At 34.8% G+C, this 20,412-nt stretch overlaps 3 protein-coding genes across 3 annotated transcripts; 1 reads left to right on the top strand and 2 right to left on the bottom strand.

Moving 5' to 3' along the window:
* The first annotated feature begins 97 nt into the window (after positions 1-97).
* Positions 98-463, top strand: LOC120128787. The gene is made up of 2 exons (XM_039146419.1): positions 98-124; positions 165-463. Exon 2 carries the CDS (start codon positions 170-172, stop codon positions 446-448), a length of 279 nt encoding a protein of 92 aa, XP_039002350.1. The 5' UTR covers positions 98-124; positions 165-169; the 3' UTR covers positions 449-463.
* A 12,303-nt stretch (positions 464-12,766) lies between these two features.
* Positions 12,767-13,311, bottom strand: LOC120128676 (probable zinc transporter 8). Its single transcript, XM_039146312.1, has 2 exons — positions 13,084-13,311; positions 12,767-12,958 (listed from the first exon to the last, which is right to left on the bottom strand). The coding sequence occupies exons 1-2, from the start codon at positions 13,309-13,311 to the stop codon at positions 12,767-12,769; spliced, it is 420 nt and encodes a 139-aa protein (XP_039002243.1).
* Positions 13,312-14,523: 1,212 nt separating this feature from the next.
* On the bottom strand, positions 14,524-15,410 carry LOC120129021 (two-component response regulator ORR9-like). Its single transcript, XM_039146623.1, has 2 exons — positions 15,085-15,410; positions 14,524-14,994 (listed from the first exon to the last, which is right to left on the bottom strand). Exons 1-2 carry the CDS (start codon positions 15,185-15,187, stop codon positions 14,576-14,578), a joined length of 522 nt encoding a protein of 173 aa, XP_039002554.1. The 5' UTR covers positions 15,188-15,410; the 3' UTR covers positions 14,524-14,575.
* Positions 15,411-20,412: the final 5,002 nt, after the last annotated feature.

The raw sequence follows: 20,412 nt of genomic DNA on the forward strand, positions 1-20,412 counted from the left end.
TCTTCTTTATCTTCCCTTTATATATAAATCATACCCTAACCATTTTCTCTTCATATTTTCTGGGAATTACTTCTTTCATTACCACTGTACGAAGCCTATTGTTATATTTTCGAAACTCATCTTTCATAGAAAAACCGCTGGTTAATTCATCGTTGAAGAAACAGTAATTATGGAAGTTGCAGAGATGTTGGCAGATTCGTTGGTTAAGGTGTTCGTATTCGTGATTGTTCAAGCACTGGTTTATCTCATACTTTCAAAGTCGTCTAATATTTTCTGCACCACCAACAAGATGAGATCGTTCAGCTTCAGGCGCGCTCGTTCCGTTAGCATTCGACGGATTCTGGCCGCCGTCTCGGATTTGCCGCAAGGAGTTGAGCCATCACCCACGTCGGCGAGTTTATTAAGATCGCCGACTCAGGAATTTCCTGAAGAACCTGAAATTAAGTAATTGCTTTTGTTTTGTATTTTGTGTGAAATGATTATCTTTCATTGATTTATTCTTTGGTAATTGCTGTATATATGAAAGAGATTTATCATTCATTATTCTGATATGTAATTAAAGATTTAGTTCGGTTTAAGCTCGTGTGCTTGTTCAAACTTATTTTAATTTAAGATATATTATTAAAGATTTTAGTTCGGTTTAGGCAGACATAAGAAGTGCGGTTGTTGCTAAAGCCTTAGAATTTTACCTTGATCGTTTGTGAATTAAATAGTTGCTAAATGAATCCAGTTTGATGTATGTATTCGTTGAAAGTATTCATGTTTGATTCATATTCATTTAAATTTTTAGTATCGTATTTATCATTGATAGATCCAAAAATATTTTTCAGGATGGACGTATATATATGTATTAATAATAAAAAAATCTCGTATGAGGTGAGCATAAATAAAATTTCAGGGTAGACACATTTAGTAAAATAAACAACTCACATAAAGTAATTCAAATTTTAGGGTAGACACATGTCCACCCTGAACAATACATGCATCTGCCACTGGTGTTTATGTTCGTTTTACTTTTGAAGGTGTTCGTTGATTTATTTTTGAAAATATTCATGTTCGTTCGTTTAGTGTTTGTAAATATATTTGTTTAACATTTTTGAATATATTCGTTTAACATTTACAAACACATTAATTTAATGTTCGTTTAATGTCCGGTAATATTCACCTTCAATGACGGAACTCATCATTATCTTTTGGAGGGATATTTTCTATATATAATATTTTTGTGAATGTCAATTATTTACTATAATATTGTACTAATAAAATAAAATTTTATAAATATCATAAATTCATTTGTTCACATAAAATTTTAAAGAGATAAAATATATCGATAATAATTTATAGAGAAAATAACCTCAGTGACCGAAAATTCCTTATAATATACGATTTTGATCAACTTTTTTTCGATTTGCCAAAATGACCAACAAAATTGCAATGCGATCTCTAAATCGCAACGCGATCTCCAGTATCGCAAATCAGTTTCCAGATTCGCAACGCGATTTTGACTATCACATTGCGATTTTCCAAATTCGCGTTGTGATTTTAGAAAATCGCAATGCGAATATGTAAATCGCAACGCGATTCTGACTATCGCAACGCGATTCTGACTGTCGCAACGCTGAATTTCAAATTCGCAACAGGTTTTAGTTTCGCAACACAAATGTTTTGGGTATATAATTACACAGCAGTAGTAACTCATAACCTAAATCCCTAAATCGCAACTCATTCCATCTCCATCTATCACTCTCTCCGGCGACATCCGTTCCTATATCCAACGTCATCCTTCCCCATCCGACAACATGTTTTAGTTTCGTAGCTCGTTTGTTTAGTAAATTAATTTACAATAATGAAATCATCTAATGTTGATCATGTTTGGATAGATTTGTGTTTTGGAGGGTCATGGGAGAATGTTCATGGTGTTTTACATATATGTCTTTACCCATGAATCTTCACTAAACTGTCATTAAAAAGTTAACTTATGAAACTCTAATGTTACGTGTTGCAAATAAATTGAATTTAGAGCCCTTAAGTGGATTTAGGCTATCTTATCAGAGAAAAGGTAAAGTTTATTTGTTAACAACAATGAAGATGTTGAACGATTCATTGCTTACATTAGTGTTTCGCAAGATGATGTTACATTGTATGTTGTTGAACCTAGGAGTAGTGAAGTTGGGTCAGTAGCGGGTAGTAATCAACTAAGTTTTTCAACCAGTTTAGTGTGCTCAAAATTTAATGGTTCCACCACAATTTCATCACCAAGAAAATTTTGTTTCACCACATTTCCAATACCAAACACAATCTCAAAACCCACAACCTTTCCCTAATCCAAATCCCAATAAACTTTCAGCACACAATTCCGGTTTCGTATTGACCAATTAGACGATGATGAGCCAACAGAAAAAATTGTGAGTACTAGTCAGTATTCGAAATTTGATCTTGGTCAATACCCGGACTTTGATCTTGGTCAATACCCGGACTTTGATCTTGGTCAATACTCGGATTTTGATGATGTTTCGGAAGAAGAAACAGACCCTGCGTGTAATAATTTTGATTGGTCAATACCCAAATTTTGATGATGAAACAGCCACTACCGAGGAAGATGTTGTTGATGATAATGAGGATGAAGTTACGACTGTGAAAAAATATGTTGAACATCCATTCTGTAATTCATATAACCCTGAAGAAGAAAAAGAAGAAGAAATCCCCGAAGAAAATACCACGGGAGTATAACTGGAATATACCAGAATTACTTCAGATACCGGAAGAAGAGTTGGTAAAAATAGCAGTTGATTGTTACACAAAAATTATTCGTATCAAGAAAGATAATTGTTTTGATACAAAGGAAGACTTGAAGATAGCTTTGTATACGAAATGTGTGGAAGATGGCTATCAACTAAAAGTTAACAAATCAAGCAAAGATCGTTTCGAAACAAGGTATATGATTGACAAAAATTGTACGTGGCGTATGATTGAAAAGAGGATAAAAGATTGCGAAATGTTTCAATTTAGGACTTTTATTGATAAACATACATGTTCAAGAACCCAAGTTTTTCCTCACCATAGACAGGCAAACAAAAAGGTGTTGGGTGGTTTTCTGGCTGAGTTAATGTTTGAATGACATGATATATCGGGGACAAATTATGACTGACATGAATGCTCGGTTCAAGATTAGTATCTCATATTCTCAGCTTGGAGGGCCAAATGTTATGCCTTGGAATTGTTTGAGGGGGGGTCGCCAGAAGCATCGTTTGCCCAACTGCTGGCTTATTGTCACAATTTAAAGCTGAAAAATCCTGGGTCGGTAACTCATATGAAAACAGATAGAGATGGACGCTTTGAGTTGCTGTTTATCGCCATTGGTGCTGTTGTTAGTAAATCAATATAATTTTGTTGACTCATTTTTGTTAGTTAATGCATTTCACATTTAAATGATTATATTTCTTGTGTATATGATTTTGTAGATTCGTTCGTTTATTACTTGCATGCGCCCAGTTATTATAGTTGACAGAGCACATTTAAAAGGTCGATACCTTGGAGTAAACTTATTAGCAGTAGCCATGGATGCTAACAATGGGATACTGCCAATAGCTTACGGGGTTGGCAAATCTGAAACATCTGATTCATGGACATGGTTTATGGGGCATCTTAGGGATTGCATAGGTCCTATTAGCAATCTGACAATCATATCCGATAGGGCAAACTCAATTGACAATGCTGTTAGAAGGTGTTTCCCAGATGTTTTCATGGACTTTGTGGTGTTCATTTATAGAAATCTAAAATCAGGTCTGTTGGTATAAAAATCACAAATGGACATACTGGAAGGCTGTAAAAGCTTATCGGGAAGTGGATTTTAATAAGCATATATGTTTAGACGTGTTTGCCTCAGTGTGCTAAAACACTAGAGTTTTGCCTCAGTGTGCTAAAACACTAGAAGATGTCGGGTTTGAAAGATGGTCAAGAGTACATCAACTTGGAGCAAGATATGGTTTCATGACGTCTAATAGTGCAGAATCAATCAACGTTCTAAGTCGTCATTCCCGGAAATTACCCATTACTATGTTAATGGAGTTTTTTTGAGCCTCTATTCAACAATGGTACTACAAGAAAAGAAACCAAGCATGTATTATTTCTTTAAATTTGTAACTTATCATATATTTTACTAAGTATTATTTATTTAAATTTACAGGAACATTGGAACATCGTGTTACACCATGGACTGAAAAAAAGATAACGAAACGTGTTGTGAAGTCAACGTCATGGAGAGTTGAACCATGTTCAAACACTTTGTTTGAAGTACTGGATAATAACTTAAATGGGCTTGTCGATCTAAATGCAAAGACGTGTAGTTGTATGAAATGGCAAACATCTGGTTATCCGTGTGGCCATGTTATAAAAGTTTCTCTTCATCTCAACCAAGATGATTCAAGCGCATACGCTATGGATTGCTACACTATAGAAGTATATCGACAGACTTATGCCGAGATTATCTACCTTATTCCACATCCTTCTGAGTGGGACATACCAGATGACTTACAAACAGTTTTGCCACCAGCCATGGACAAAAGGCTACCTGGCTGACCAAAAACTCACGATCGTATACCGTCTAAGGGTGAAGAGAAGAAGAGATCGACATGTAGTCGGTGCAAGGAAAGTGGTCATACAAGGTTGACATGTGGATCACCAGTGCCATCACAATCATCTTTTCCTCTACCAAAATATGGATCCTCATCAAAATCCAAAGCTCATATGGTGTCAAGAAAAAGGCAATCAAAATCAAAATCGCAATCAAAATAAAAATCCCAATCACAACCGGCTTCACCTTTTGGGACTATTAACTTAGGTGATTTTTAAATGCAAACGTTGTATTATGTGTATTTTATATGTAAACTTTTAACATTTTTAGTTAGGCATGTATTAGTAACTTGAGTTTGAACATTACTATGATCTGTTCAGTTGTTATCACTTATTACACATTCATTTGAATATCGCAACGCGAATTTGACTATTATGTGTATTTTATGTATAAACTTTTAACATTTTCAGTTAGGCATGTATTAGTAACTTGAGTTTGAACATTGCTATGATCTGTTCAGTTGTTATCACTTATTACACATTCATTTGAATATCGCAACGCGAATTTGACTATCGCAACGCGAATTTGACTATCGCAACGTGAATTTGATTATCGCAACGGGAAAATCACAAAGAGTATTAGACTATCGCAACGCGAATTGACTTTCGCGTTGCGATTGGCTTTCGTATTACGATTTTGAGTTTAGCGTTGCGAAAGTGTACCTTCAACAGGTCTTTTGCCTTCAATATGATGCAGATTGAAATCAACAAATCAACTTTTACATTTCAATCAATTAAATAAGCACAAATAAGAATTATTTACACATCAATTAAACAAATCAACTTTTACAAATCAATTAAACAAGCAAAAAAATGCTAATAATTCTTATTTTCCTCATCAATTAAACAAATCAAACTTTTAAGAATCAATTAAACAATCAAAAAAAGTGTACCTCAGACAGTTATTTATGCACCCATACATCAATTTCACGCAGCTCACTTCAGGATTAACCTGCAGAAACCAAACATTTGCTCAAACAACACTTTCTACACATCTAAAACCAATAAACATCAAATTATTATTGAATTCTAGGTACTTAACAACACTTGCATTTGACTTACAAATTGTTTATGGACACTTTCATAACGCGGATGCAGGTAGGCAGCGTCTCGCATATATCGCTCTAGCCATAAAATGCCGAAACCACAAGCCTACTGCACATCTATCTCTATCGGTGGGAGGTAGAAACTGTGTACTTCCTGTCGTCAAACGCTCCAAGCACATGCATACGAGAGGACCACAATCCCCTATGGCTTCCTGCGTTTGTTATGGCGCGGTCTCGCCTCTGATAACTGTAACATTGAACTTCTTTAGCTTCTTGTTTCCAGAATAAGTCCAATAATTAATCGCATCCAAGAATTTAGCCAAATGAGAGCTCCGTCTCTTAATAATATCTCTCAAATCAGACAATGATATGTAATTTATCATGCTGTCATATACTATTGTCTTCAGGGGTGGGAGCTGAAGCTCGACGAGAAGCCAATGAGTACGTTCCAAAACAGGGATAAACACCTGAAATCCTAAGTAATAATTCAAATTGCGCACTTATTTATGAACACCTTTAAAATATTTAAAAAATAAATACTAACCTTATCGACCTCCCACCATGCAGGATAAAGTTTAGCTTGTCCATTAGCCAACACATATGATTCCTGTCGTTGATTCTTCAAGTGAATTATGTGAAAAGACGTCGGCATAATTGTATATCATGTATTTTTTTTAATTTTTCTTTAATTTCCTTACTATTAAAAGATGTGACACCCATGCATCAATATGTTGTTTTACAAAAAAGACATATATTAGTGAATTACATAAATTTAAAAAAAAATAATCAAAATGAAATATAAGAAGAAATATAAGACTTACCCCCCATCGAAATAGCCTTTGTCTTCAACCCCTAATAACACACCCCACCAAGACCGATCAATCAACAAATTCATATCATCGTTGAGTTTGTATATGTCAGCGTAACACCATTGGCTCCGCTCATGTAGATAAAAATCAACTGCGGTCTTAGCCCAAAGGGTATTATCCACAATTGTTTCCGGTAGTTGTCTCCTCTCCACTTCATCTGTCGGAATGGTACTGGTCGGTAACTCATACGAAAGCCAACAGTCATCCATCATGTCCGGCATGTGAGGGGGTTTCTCAATAATTCGACATATTATGCCGTATGAATCGGGCTCTTGAATGGTGGGAGGGACCTCTTCAACGATGACAGAGGCCTCTTGAACGGTGGGAGGGGACTCTTGAGGGATGATAGGGGCCTCTTGAACGATAGGAGAGGCCTCTTGAACGATGACAGGTGAGTCGGGCTTCATCTTACGGAGTTTTCGCACTATTGGGGTGAACGGAGACGTAATATCACGTGCACGCCGTCTGATGCGTGAACCCCGTCGTGCAAGAAAAATCCGACGTAAAGCATCCACCTTATCGGGCCGCTAAAAATAAATTAATACATAAATCAGTAAATAAACAGACATGATATTAAACAGTGAAAACAAAGATAAATATGTTTCAAACTTGCACGGTATTCACCCAAGTCATTATTCTATCATAGTTCACAAAATGTATCAGATAACATTCCAGAAGTAAGCACTTATAAACATTTAAAAGGACAACATATAAGTTTAGTGCATGTTCAAGGATAACATAAAGAGTAATAGTTTATTCTTGAAACTTAAATTTGCAACACTATGAAGTTAGTATTTGTCTTTTGGTTGAAGTAATGCAATCCATTCAAGTTTCAATTTGCAGAAGATGAATAGTTTCTGAAACTTAAAATCGCAACACGAAACTTAAATCGCAACGCGAATTTGACTATCGCAACGGGATAATCGCAATGCGAAATAAAAATCGCAACGCGAAACTAAATTCGCGTTGCGATTTTCATTTCCGCATTGCAATTTTTATTTCGCATTGCGATTATCTCGTTGCAATAGTCAAATTCGCGTTGCGATAGTCATTTTCGCGTTGCGATTTTTAAGTTTCGTGTTGCGATTATTCTTCTTCTGCAAATTGAAACTTGAATGGATTGCATTACTTCAACCAAAAGACAAAACAAAGACAAATACTAACTTTACAGGGTTATTTTAGAACTGTTTAGCAGTATTGGCAGCAACCGAATGAATTTACTAAGCAATCTAAGTGAAATGGTTAATCTAAGTGAAATTACGAGTAAATCAAGTTAAATATGAAAAATCTTAAACTTACCTCGTTGCATAGAGTATGAATCTCATTCTGCAACGATGCTACCATCTCACGTAGAGCCGCTACCTCACCACGTAAAGTAGATACCTCGTCACGCCATGCATCATTGTCATCAAATAAAGTACCGAACTCCTCACGCAAGGCATTGACCTCATCACGTAACTCCCCTAACTCATCCCGTGGAGGTGGAGAACAGGGAGATAAATGTCGTGGCATCTTTGTCGGTCGCCTATCATGAGGTGATGGTGAAGAAGAGGCTCGATGATGTGACGGAATAGGTGATGGCTCTCGTTGTAGAGGTATATAGTGTGGTCAATCAGGTGATGGCTCTGGGTGAGGTGATGGCTCTCGAAGTGGAGGCTGCTCATCATCCGTGCCATCAAAAAAATGCTTACTAGCTTGCCACCAAACAGTGGCAAGCTCAGCCTCCGTGGGTGTCAGCCTCTGTAATGGAGTGTTGGCCTCCTAACAATATAAAAGCTCAAACAAAGTTAAACGTGTACTAGTAATAACTTGTTTATATATGGTAGTATTTCTGTTAACTTACATCATTTATTGTCGTATACCGTAATAACTCTTTCCAAATCAACATCCGTCGTTTCCTCTTCCAGGAAATAACTCTAGGAATATCATTTGAAGTTTTTAATGCATATGTCTGCATGTCGGGAAAAGCCTGAAATATCCAAATCTACAAAAACAATATAATACACAAACATTAGTAATTGTTAAATAATTAATTATAATTTTGGAAACATTATATAGAAATTCTTACCTTAAAGGCCCAAATAAAGTCTGACAAAGTGTATTTGGAACCATCGCCACGCAAACTTTTGCGGTCATCAAAGGCAGACGACAACTTATTCCAGGTAGCTTTCCATAGATACGAACCCTACGAAAACAGGTTCCATGCATTTAGGTCCTCTACTAATAATATTAGGTCCTTAGGAATAGGTTGTCTGGCCTCTCTGCCTAAAAAACCGGCATGCAAAAGTACTAAAAGGCATACTCAGACAACATCGACGTCATCCATCCGAGTAAAACCATCTTTCTTATTCAATAATCTCGTCAAGTCGTCGACCTGTAAATTCGGCTTCTTCATGAAAGCTCAGGAAAAACCCGGGATAACCATGATGGGCGGGTAATATGACTAGTGTATCGACCTACATCATCGTGTCCGAAGCGTAGACCAGTGATTAAGGAAAAACTCTTCCCGCCCAAAACACGTATACACCGGTGGAAAATGAAACCATATCTCTTCATTATCACGTTTTATACTCTCGGGTAGATATCTAGTCATGGTCTGAAGCCACAAATGGGTCAACATAGAATCTCCACCCGGATGTTGTACTTTCAGCCATGGCCCGAAGCAAGTATCCTCAAACAATTTTCTTTGTACAGGTGAAAGCTTCGACGCAATTGTAGTGACTAGGCTTATTTTATTCCTTAAGGTCAATTGAGCCGAAAAAAAGTTCTACAAAAACAATAAACATACCAAGTTAGATTAAAAACTACACTGTGAAGATATACCAAAAACAATAATAAACATAAAGAGTAGTAATAGTTTATTCTTCAAACTTAAATTTGCAACACTGTGAATTTCGTATTTGTCTTTGTTTTTTGGTTGAAGTAATGCAATTCATTCAAGTTTCAATTTGCAGAAGAATAATAGTTTCTGAAACTTAAAATCGCAACACGAAAATGAAAATCGCAACACGAAAATGACTATCGCAATGTGAATTTGACTATCGCAACGAGATAATCGCAATGCGAAATGAAAATCGCAACACGAAAATGACTATCGCAACGCGAATTTGACTATCGTTGCGATTTTCATTTCGCGTTGCGATCCTCGGTTTCAAATAGTCATTGTCTAAAATTGAAACTTGAATGAATTGCATTACTTCAACCAAAACACAAAACAAAAACAAATACTAACTTTACAGGGTTAAAGACTAAAGAGTTTAGCAGTATTGGCAGCAATCAAATGAATTTAATAAGCAATCTAAGTGAAATGGTTAATCTATTATTGAAATTACCAGTAAACTTATCATCAATTTCAATATGAAAAAACTAATAATAATGCAAAAATTTCAAAATAAAAATAATTAAAAAAACTAACACTCTATGGTTGATTTGGTTGATTTTCCATTTCTGATCGTGAATGATTGTGAGGGTAGCTCTGAGAGATGGAGATAGACGGATTTCGCCAGAGATGGGGACGGATTTCGTCGGAGATGGGGACGGATGTCGCCGTAGAGAGTGAGAATGGAGATGAGACTGAGTTGTGATTTAGGGTTTTAGGTTAAGAGTTGCGATTACGGGGTGTATTAATATTCATGTTTGAAATTTGAAAAAATAAAATACGCGTTGCGATACTAATGGCGCTTTGAAAATCGTATTGTGATTTTGTATTATTGCGTTGCGATAGTCAGAATCGCGTTGCGATTATGTATTATTGCGTTGCAATAGTCAGAATCGCGTTGCGATTATGTATTATCGCGTTGCGAATCTGGAAACTGATTTGCAATACTGGAGATCACGTTGCGATTTAGAGATCGCATTGCGATTTTGTTGGTCATTTTGGCAAATCGAAAAAAAGTTGGTCAAAATCGTATATTATAAGGAATTTTCGGTCACTGAGGTTATTTTCTCTAATTTATAAGTGTGTAAGTTTTTATTTTTATTTTTAGAGATGTAAATTCATGAACCAGCATAATAAATATAAATATTTGAAATAAAATAATAAATAAAAATTGAATTAATTTTTTAAAATTAACTTCAATTGAAATTAAATTAAAAATTAAATAATTGATAATTTAATTGAAGTTCTCAACTCAGAATAATATGAACAACCAAACAGATAAATACAAGAATATTTTCGTAAATTGAAATCAGAAATGATAAGAAAATTGGATTTTTACTCGTTTAAAATAGAATAATAATAAAAAATAATGTTAACTCTTTCTAATAAATTATAATGTTTAATTAATTTTTAAAATTTAAAATTATATATATAAAAATAATATTATTTTAATATTTTTCATATAAATATATAATATATATTATTTTTTAATAATTTTTGGAGGCCATGGCCCCCTCTGGTCCCTTAATCGTTCCGCCGTTGCACACTCTCTTCCTATCTATTTATTTGTAAGTTAAAGAAAATGGTGAAATTATACCACTGATTCTTAATTTCCTTAGACTATTAAATTTAAATTCCAAAATTTGTCCTATATTCAGTTTAGTTTATATCTTCATCAATATTTAAAATGTAAAATATTTTTTAAAAAATAGAACAGAGTAAACGAGCTTATACGAAGGGTTGACAAATAATTCATCAATTGCTCTATTCATTTACACTCTTATAAATTCGTGATAAAATTTTAAGGGTAAATTACACCGTTCTTCGTTGAACTTTAATCTCTCTCCTATTTTCCTCACCCAACTTTCAATTTGATCAATTTGCTCACTGAACTTTACAGATTGAATCATTTTGCTCACTCTGTCGTTAACTATTTAACGACATTATGATGTGACATAAGCATCAAAGCGACGTCGTTTTGAAAAACTCAAATATGGTTCGGTGAGTAAATAGGGGAAAGAGAGTAAAGTTCAGTGACTCATGGTGTAATTTACATCTCAACCCTATGAGTCTGAATCTAGTGGTTGTTTCACCGGAAAATGTCTCAAAATCCGTGAATGTGGACTAAAACTTTCAGTTTCCTCACTTTCAATCTCAAATTCGTGGACTTCGAAGTAAGTTATAATAAAAATAGAGGTCAGATTCGGACTCAATGTGTCGAGATGAAGCAACCCATCCCATTTTAGGACCAAACGACCACCATCTGCGGTGGTATACGGTGGGCGGTAGTAGGAATGGCAACGGGGCGGGTTCGGGGTGGGTTTTGCTCGCTCCGTCCCCGAACCCAAAATGAATCCCCATCCCCGACTCGATCCCCGTCGAGTTTTTTTATTGGGGCGCCCCATCGGAGATTTTTTTTGCCCCGTCCCCGAACCTGACCCGAAATATTATACTCAAACTCAAACCCGAAAATATTATATATATAATTAATATAAAATATTATATATATAATTAATATAAAAAAATATATAAAATATTATTTATATATATAATTGGGTCGGGACGGGGATACCTTGTCCCATCCCCGAACCCGACCCAAAAAAATATCCGATACCGACCCGACCCGATATCATTCAAACCCGATCCAACCCGAACTTGACCGGGTTTTGGGTTTCCCCGTCAGGTTCGGGTCATTCTACCATCCCTAGGCGGTAGTGGAATCCGGCCACCTTATGTTTTTATTTTATTTTTTAAAATTATTTTATATTAAATAAAAAAAAACACCATGTCATCAGCCGTTAGAAAAAAAACGGTCGAGTGAACAAAATGATTCAATTGTAAAGTTCAGTGAGCAAATTGATCGAATTGAAAGTTATGTGAGGAAAATAGGAGAGAGAATATATTTCAGTGAGGAAAATAGGGTCGAGTATGTTTAAGTATTCGATGTAAAGTTTAGATAGTGTAAATAATGTTTCAATACGTATAATATCATTAAATTTAACTGTTAATTTATTAACATATCATAAAAAGTCATAATTTTTTTAAAAAAATTAATTATACGAATGTGAATATAAAGTTGCGAAAAAGAAGAAAGTGAAAGAAGTACAAAAAGGTTTTTGTGATGTAACGAAATTTGTTTGATCAAAATTATATCACGTGTTTGAATAGAAACAAATCCCACGTATTGAGAAAACTAAAAACTCTCAACGACTAATGAAAAAGGGAAAATCGTAGACTAAGCCCATTTTGCCATGAGAGGCATAAATCCAGCACCTAGTAAAACACCAACATACGACCAAGCTTGAAGCTTCATGTTGGTTTGAAGCTTAGGGCCAAGAAAATCAGCCGCTAGCAGATCTACCAGAGCCATGTAATTCAATAAACCCTGTCGAGCAAGCATTAAGTAGTCCCACCACAGTCGGGCTCGTATCACTGTAAACCCTGGACAATCCAATTCCTAGTGCGATTCCAAGTGGAGTTATCGATGAAAAGAAAACCACCATTATTTCTTTCATTTTCAACTTATACTCGACCTGAAAGATCATTCAACACAGTAATGTTCATCAAAGGCATACAGAGTAGAAGATTATGAAAATTAATGGTGTTTTGAAAGAGAATCACCTGTAATATGCATCCCCCAAGTCCCATTCCCTCAAACATTTGATGGAAGCAAAGAACAGCGATGAGTGAATCGAATGGTGCACGGATTTTCGGAGGCTCCCATTGCAAGCCCGATCACCACCGAATGAACTATAATCCCCATCTCTAATACCTGAGCAACAACTCGATGCCTTAACAATTGTTGTGATGCGTCATTCGTTTCTACGAGCGCATGATGCTTTTTATACAAGCTCAAGGCAATTGAATCGATCATAATCGTTACCATCTTATACCGTTGAATTTGTAGCACAGGAACTCTCTCTATGCAGAGCCAGCTATTAGGGAGAGCGCCCTGAGCGATAGCTCAGGGTCCCCATTTTTTCATCTTTGTAATTATAGTCTCCATTTTTTCATCTTAATAATTAGGTCCCTAATTTTTTAAATCTTATTTTTTATCTTTATAATTGAGGTTCTAATTTTATTCAATCTCATCTTTTATCTTTATAATTGGCGTCTCTAATTTTTTTTCAATTTCTTTTTTACCTTTATAATTGAGGCCCATAATTTTTTAATCTCACTTTTTAACTTTATAATTGAGGCCCTTAAGTTTTTCAATCTTATTTTCGACCTTTATATTTGAGGCCTCTAATTTTTTAATCTCACTTTTAAACTTTTTAATTAAGATCCTTAAATTTTTTCAATCTCACTTTCTACCTTTTCTACCTTCACAATTGAGGCCCCTATATTTTTTCAATCTCAATTTCTACTTTTATAATTGAAACCCCTAATTTTTTAATCTCACTTTTTTAACTTTATTATTAAGGCGCTTAAATTTTTTCAATCTCACTTTCTACCTTTATAATTAAAACCCCTAAGTTTTTCAATATCAATTTCTACCTTTATAATTGATGCCCCAAGTTTTTTCAATCTCGATTATACCTTTATAATTAAAAAAACCTAATTTTTTTTCAATCTCAATTTCTACATTTATAATTAAGGGTTCTGAGTTTTTTCAATTTCATAAAATTCTTAACTTCTCATCTATTTCTCCATTACTTCATTTAATTTTAAATTAAATCTAACTCTGGCAATGAGATTCACCCACCTTACAATTGAACTGCACAAGCTGATACATTGTTGGATTTCTTTTTTGAAGAGATTGAGAGTAGTCAGTCTGGGGGCTATTCAACCAATCTCTAACCTGGCAGCAATCTGTTTCAATTATCGAATTATAACTGCGACCCACTTGGAAGCTCGGCATAGGGAACAAGCTTCTTTGATAGGCATTCTTTCAGCACTAGTTGGGTCCATTGAAATCATAGATTCGGAGAATCGGATGAGAACGTTTCACATATTGTTCCAAATTGAACTTATTAAATATAAATTGCAGCAGCATTGATGGGAAGCAAAATTATCATCTTGGTTTCAACAGATATGATATATACATCAACAGGGATTTGTATCCCTGACCAACAAAATTGCCCTGCCAGAGTAATCAATCCCTAATCAGAAGAAATAAGAATATTGATTTAATTAGGCGATTGATTGAATCACACTTCCAATTCATTGTATCTTCTACTTCTTGTTCCATCAGGGGACGCGATTTCTTCCACAGCCTTCCTCTTGTTAATATTCGGCTTACATCTTGATTTCATCAGATGAGGCCTGAGCTTGTTCACATCTGATAATTGAACCGGCTTCAAAAAGAACTCCTCGGCTCCATCTTCCAGGCACCTGTTGATTCTCGATGGGATATTGTCAGAGGACATGATCACAACTGGTATGTCTTTCAAAGAAGAAGAGCACTTGATTTTTCTCAACAGATCGTAGCCAGTCATTCCCGGCATACAATAATCCGTGATGATCAAACTGACTTCCACGTGAACAGATGCATCGGCGTTTGAATTTCTGTTCTTGTTATTCAATCCAAGAAACTCCAATGCCCTGGTTCCAGAATCCACTGCGGTAACTGTAAACACAATCATATGTAAGGAAAATGAATCCATGTTCTAGAAGAAAAACAAAAACCCTGTTTGGATGAAGAGAAAAAGATGTTTACCTTGATAAGAAGAAGTCTTGAGAAGCTTCTCGATGAGTTTTCTATCGATGAGGGTATCATCAACGGCGAGAACATGGAATTTAGCATCCGCAGCCATGGCCATTGTTGGTGAAGATATGTGATTTCAACGAAGCAGAGAATAAGAAGAAGATTGGAATATTGGGTTTGGAGAGAAAGTGAAGGGAGATGAGCTTTAAAAGGGTCGGCCATGGAGAAAAAAAGATGCAAATCCCATGGAAAATCAGACAGTTTGGAGAAAAGCAAGATCCGGCAGATTTCATATCATATAAAATCTTCCAGATTTTCTTCCTTGATTTTCTTATTGGAAAACATGAAAAGATGGTGCTGTCTTCCTTCCTTCCTTTCTTTTTTTAATATTTGTATAATTTTAGTCTGATTCTAAAATCCAAGCACTCTATTTTAATTTATCATAACTTAGTCCTCGTATTGTATAAAATTTGAAAAATTTATCCTATCATTCGTAAACTCATCAACCCAAATAGATGAATGTTGTTAATTTGTTGAATGTAAGTTTCTGAAAATTTGATTTTTGCTAATGCCTCGCATATAATTTGCTTGATCACTATTTCTTAACTTTTGTAAAATAGAATGATCAAATTTTGACATGTCAAATCAAAAGAGTTATTTTTTCATATTGTTTATAGTAAAAGTACTAAATGCATAATTATACATAAATTTTCTTTCAATCGTATAATAATATTCTCTTTTGGCACTACGATGTTGTATCCAGGCAATTTCGAACTGTAGAAGAGAACCAATATGGCCACAAATATTGACCTTTTAGGTTGATGAAAGGTTCCATCATCCATCCACGTGGAAAATCAACTTTAATCAGCTCAAATATATTAAAACTGTTTTTTTTTCAATTTATTTTAATTTTAATTGTAGGATAATAAAAAGATATGCCGTACATGACTTTCCTTCACAGATCACGATCATATATACTTCGTAGTTCGTGGAAGCTACATGTGCTGATTCCAACATTAAGATATCAAATATATTTTTTAAAGATACGAAGATTCAAACATAAGATATCAAATAGTATTTTAAAGATAAACTTAAGGTTAATTTAGGTAAAAAGGCATACCAAGCTTCTGTATTACAAAAATTAATATGTAATTTATATTATTTATTTTTCAATGTGATCTTTTAATTCAAAAAATAAATTTAATATAGTCAAATGATCAAAGTTTTTCGTTATTGACCGTTACAGTATTGACGTGGTAATTTACAATCTTGATGCGGTAGCAATGATACAAATGTGGTAGCCTACTGTAACTGATGAGATGATAGATGAATTAAATTAATTTTTTTTATTTTGTTACAAGGACCAATTTTATAGTATATTTATTATTGTATTATAGTATCATATTTTATGTTATATATTATATATATTTATTATATTATAAATTATATATTTTTTTATTTTTTTTATTTTAGGTCTAAGAACTCAAGGTCCAAATCCAAGTCCAATTGGAATCCAATCCAATAAGGTTATGAGGGAGCCCAGCGGGTAGAAACCCAAGTTTACCTGACCCATCGAATTAGGGTTTCGTATTTAATTAGTTGCTCTGCGTGTTCGTAACAGCAATATCAAGCATCGATAAATGACTCAGATTGCATAACAGTTAGGGTTTTAAAACCCTAGAAGTCTCCCCAATGCACAGCTGCACAAGACTCGTTGGATCTGACAACTTGATCCAACAGCCATAATTCATTAGGAATAACCGATAATAACTCATGAGAATCACACGCCATTGAAAAGAACAACACAAGCCACTACGCGCTAAATTGAAGCATTCCAAACTGAAAAATCGAAATAAAATCGAGATTTCCCGTCATTTTCGGTCAGCACGAACAATAACAAACCCGAACAAATCAGAGATGGGGAAACAACCCCATTATTCTCGGAAAAAGTCGTCGTCAAATGCCTATATAAGCCCCTGCAAGTTGAACAAGAAACACAGAAAAAAGCATCAAGCAACAAATATACGAACAACCAAGCAAGAGCAAAAAAAAACAAAAAACAAAAAGCTTAAAGCTTTGTTTTGTCGAAGGTTGCCGGAACGCATAAAAGCTCCGTCGGGAAAGGAAAAGTCACTGGAAGTTGAAGAAAGTCGTCGAACTAAAGGTAAACCTAAGACTTTGTTTTTAGATCTACGTCGGTGAGGTTGTTTTTAGGGCGATTGGACCTTGGTTTTGGGTTCGAGTCATTGAGAGGAAGCTTTGGGTTAGGCTTTTAGGTTTCCGGCCATCGGAGGCGGCAGTGTCTCGTCTGGGGGAGCTGGTTTTCAGCCGACTAAGAGAGTTGAGAGCATTTTTTAGAGAAATGAGATGAGGTTTTGGAGAAATGATGGAAATGAGGAATTTTTTGTGATTTTAGTGTTATTTATAGATGGGACCCCAATGCAATTAGCAAATAGTTATATTATTTCCGCAGTCCCTATATTTTTTATGCATAATTCATTTTGGTCACTTGTTGTAATTTTTCCCTTGAATTTTGAATCATTCCAATTTAATCCCTATTTATATTTTTCTATATTTTGCAATTAGGTCCCCTAACCATTTTATTTCTTCTTGTAGTTTCCATCTAGCATCAATTTAATCCCTAAATTTCATTTTTTTATAATTTAATCCTCTTTAATATTTGTGTTTTTAAATTTAATACTTTGATCTTTTATTTTGTTTCATTTTTATTGTTTAACGTTAATTTTACTTTTTCAGGCAATTTTAAATTGGTTAAATGTAAGTAATCCGAATCGAATATTTAAATTTTAATTTCAACTTCAATTTTCGCAATTAAGACGATCGAGAAATCAAATACCGAAAGGGCAGTGCAAGGGTGCTAATCCTTCCTTAACTGTAATCGAGTCCCGAATCTGATTAATTTCTGGTAAATCGTAGATCAGATAAATGATAGGCTAAGGTATCCGATCAACCTAATTTAAAATGATCGGTGGCGGCTTCATCACATTAATTCAAGTCAAAACCTGATTCTGGGACCACCCGAAGGATGATTATGACAAATATATTTAATATTTTTTAAAACACATACATATATTTGTGAATGATATTTATTTTATAATGAAGCAATTATGGTTTTCAAATAATATATATTCTTTAAACGAAATTAATTTTATTTTTAAAATTAATTACAGATATTTATATTATTAAAATAATTTAAATACTCAGATTGAAAAACTAATAATTTTCAAAGACATATATTTATCATTACAAATAAAATTAAGATATATTTTAAATTTAAATATATTAAATTAATTGACACCAAATTAAAAAATATATTTATGAAAAGAATGAAAATTATTTTTTATAATTTTAATTTATAAAATTATCAAATGATTATAGGTAATATGATAAATATTATAAAATATTTTCTATTATGTAAACTTAATTTTAAGTGATGATTATCAAATGACCAACAAAATCGCATTGCGATCTCTATTGCGATCTCCACTATCGCAAATTCGCGTTGCGATAGTTGAAAATCGCATTGCGATTTTCCATTTCGCGTTGCGATTTTCCAAATTCGTTGTGATAGCTAAAAAAAATTTTTGTTTCTTAAGAATTTTCTCTAAAAAGATAGTATCCGCGCGGACGTGTCGAAGACACGTATTACCACTACCACTACCACGACCACGACCACGACCACGACCACGACCACCACGACCACGACCACGACCACGACCACGACCACGACCACGACCACGACCACGACCACGACCACGACCACACGACGAGACGGACGGACGCGACGGCGGCGTCGGCGCGCGGAGTCCCCCTTGTTCTCTATCACTCTACAAGGAAGTGGGAAAGCCAAGCCTTAAATACCCGACCACGACCACGACCACGACCACGACCACGACCACGACCACGACCACGACCACGAGACGGGACGGACGGCGACGGCGGCGGCGGCGCGCGAGAGTCCCCCTTGTTCTCTATCACTCTACAAGGAAGTGGGAAAGCCAAGCCTTAAATACCATTCCCAATAGTGTTTCCAATACTATGTGGGATTTGAGCATTACCAACACTTGTTCCCAATACTAGTGATTGAGCCTTAATAGTGATATTATTTTTGAATTTTGCTTAAAATTGCAATAATCGCGATTGATTGTAGATTGACTTTAATTATGACATATTTAATCATATAATACTAATGCAATTGGTTGTTGATTCAGTTGTTTTAAGGTGCATGATTGTTAATTGTTTCCTGAATAATCACATTGTATTGGAAACAAGTGTTGGTAATGCTCAATCTCACATTGTATTGTAAATACTATTGGAAATGATATTTAAGACTTGACTTTTCCATTTTCTTGTTGAGTGACAGAGAATAAAGAGACTCTCGCGCATCGCCGCCGCCGCCGCCGTCCGTCTCGTCTCATATTAGGTCGTGGTGGAGTAAATTTCCATGTTGACTGAAATGTTATCGACAAATCGACATTCAGGGGAGAAAGCGACAATGGCGTTACCTTGTTCTTTTCTCTTTGAATCCGCGGGGTTCTAACCGTACCGTTCATAAATGGCGGTTTGAATTTGAACTTTGAAGACTTCATTCTTATTACAGAACAGTTGAGCAAAGATTTAGCCGTTTTCATTACTGTGCTTAGAATCTCCGACACAGTTTTTATATTGAATAAAAAAGAAAGAAAATCCACCAAAAAAAAATCAGAGCGCGTGACCCACTGACAAAAATACCAGTAACTGAGAAGGCAATTAAAGAATCATCAGCTATCGGGAAGTGGAAAGATTACTCTCACAAAAGAGTAATACTAATAATAATAATTTCAAAGAGTCCATATTCATCATCGCCCTCAAATTTTCACCAGGTGAGTTCTCTGGTCCTAAAGTTCAAACTTTGCTGTTTTAAAGTTATCATTTTCAATTAATTTTATGGAAGTTGTTTGATTTTCTTTGCTTTAGTTTTGGAAAATGAGAAAGTGGTAGGTACCATAGTTGAAAATTCTGATGTATTTTCTTGTGAGCTTGTAAGTTGAAGGATTATTTTTGGTTTCTGGGTATGGAAGTGTTTGTGTTGAAGTTGTGTGGTTTTTGTTTGGTAAGTCAATTTGGACTGTAAGTTGAAGAAAGTGCTTCTTTTTTCACTGGAAATTCACACTTCACAGTTTCAGTTTTCCATCAACTAATGATTGACTTCCTTCCATTCCTCATCATTTAAAATTATTAGTGTAGCAATATGATTTTGTGTTCCCTGTTCTCTATTGCCTTTATCTTCTTGGTGTCATATAATATATCCATTTGTTGTTCTTACAAGTTTAATTAGAC

The sequence above is a fragment of the Hibiscus syriacus genome, unplaced genomic scaffold, assembly GCF_006381635.1.
Source record: "Hibiscus syriacus cultivar Baekdansim isolate YM2019G1 unplaced genomic scaffold, ASM638163v2 tig00110482_pilon, whole genome shotgun sequence".
Lineage (NCBI taxonomy): Eukaryota > Viridiplantae > Streptophyta > Magnoliopsida > Malvales > Malvaceae > Hibiscus > Hibiscus syriacus.

Excerpts from the sequence above, each read along its gene's own strand:
- LOC120128676 (XM_039146312.1), bottom strand. The coding sequence starts at position 13,311 with ATGGTAACGATTATGATCGATTCAATTGCCTTGAGCTTGTATAAAAAG. Across the intron at positions 12,959-13,083 it reads GTTCTTTGCTTCCATCAAAT|GTCGAGTATAAGTTGAAAAT; the intron begins GTTTGAGGGAAT and ends ATGATCTTTCAG.
- LOC120128787 (XM_039146419.1), top strand. The coding sequence starts at position 170 with ATGGAAGTTGCAGAGATGTTGGCAGATTCGTTGGTTAAGGTGTTCGTA.
- LOC120129021 (XM_039146623.1), bottom strand. The coding sequence starts at position 15,187 with ATGGCCATGGCTGCGGATGCTAAATTCCATGTTCTCGCCGTTGATGAT. Across the intron at positions 14,995-15,084 it reads CAAGACTTCTTCTTATCAAG|TTACCGCAGTGGATTCTGGA; the intron begins GTAAACATCTTT and ends TTGTGTTTACAG.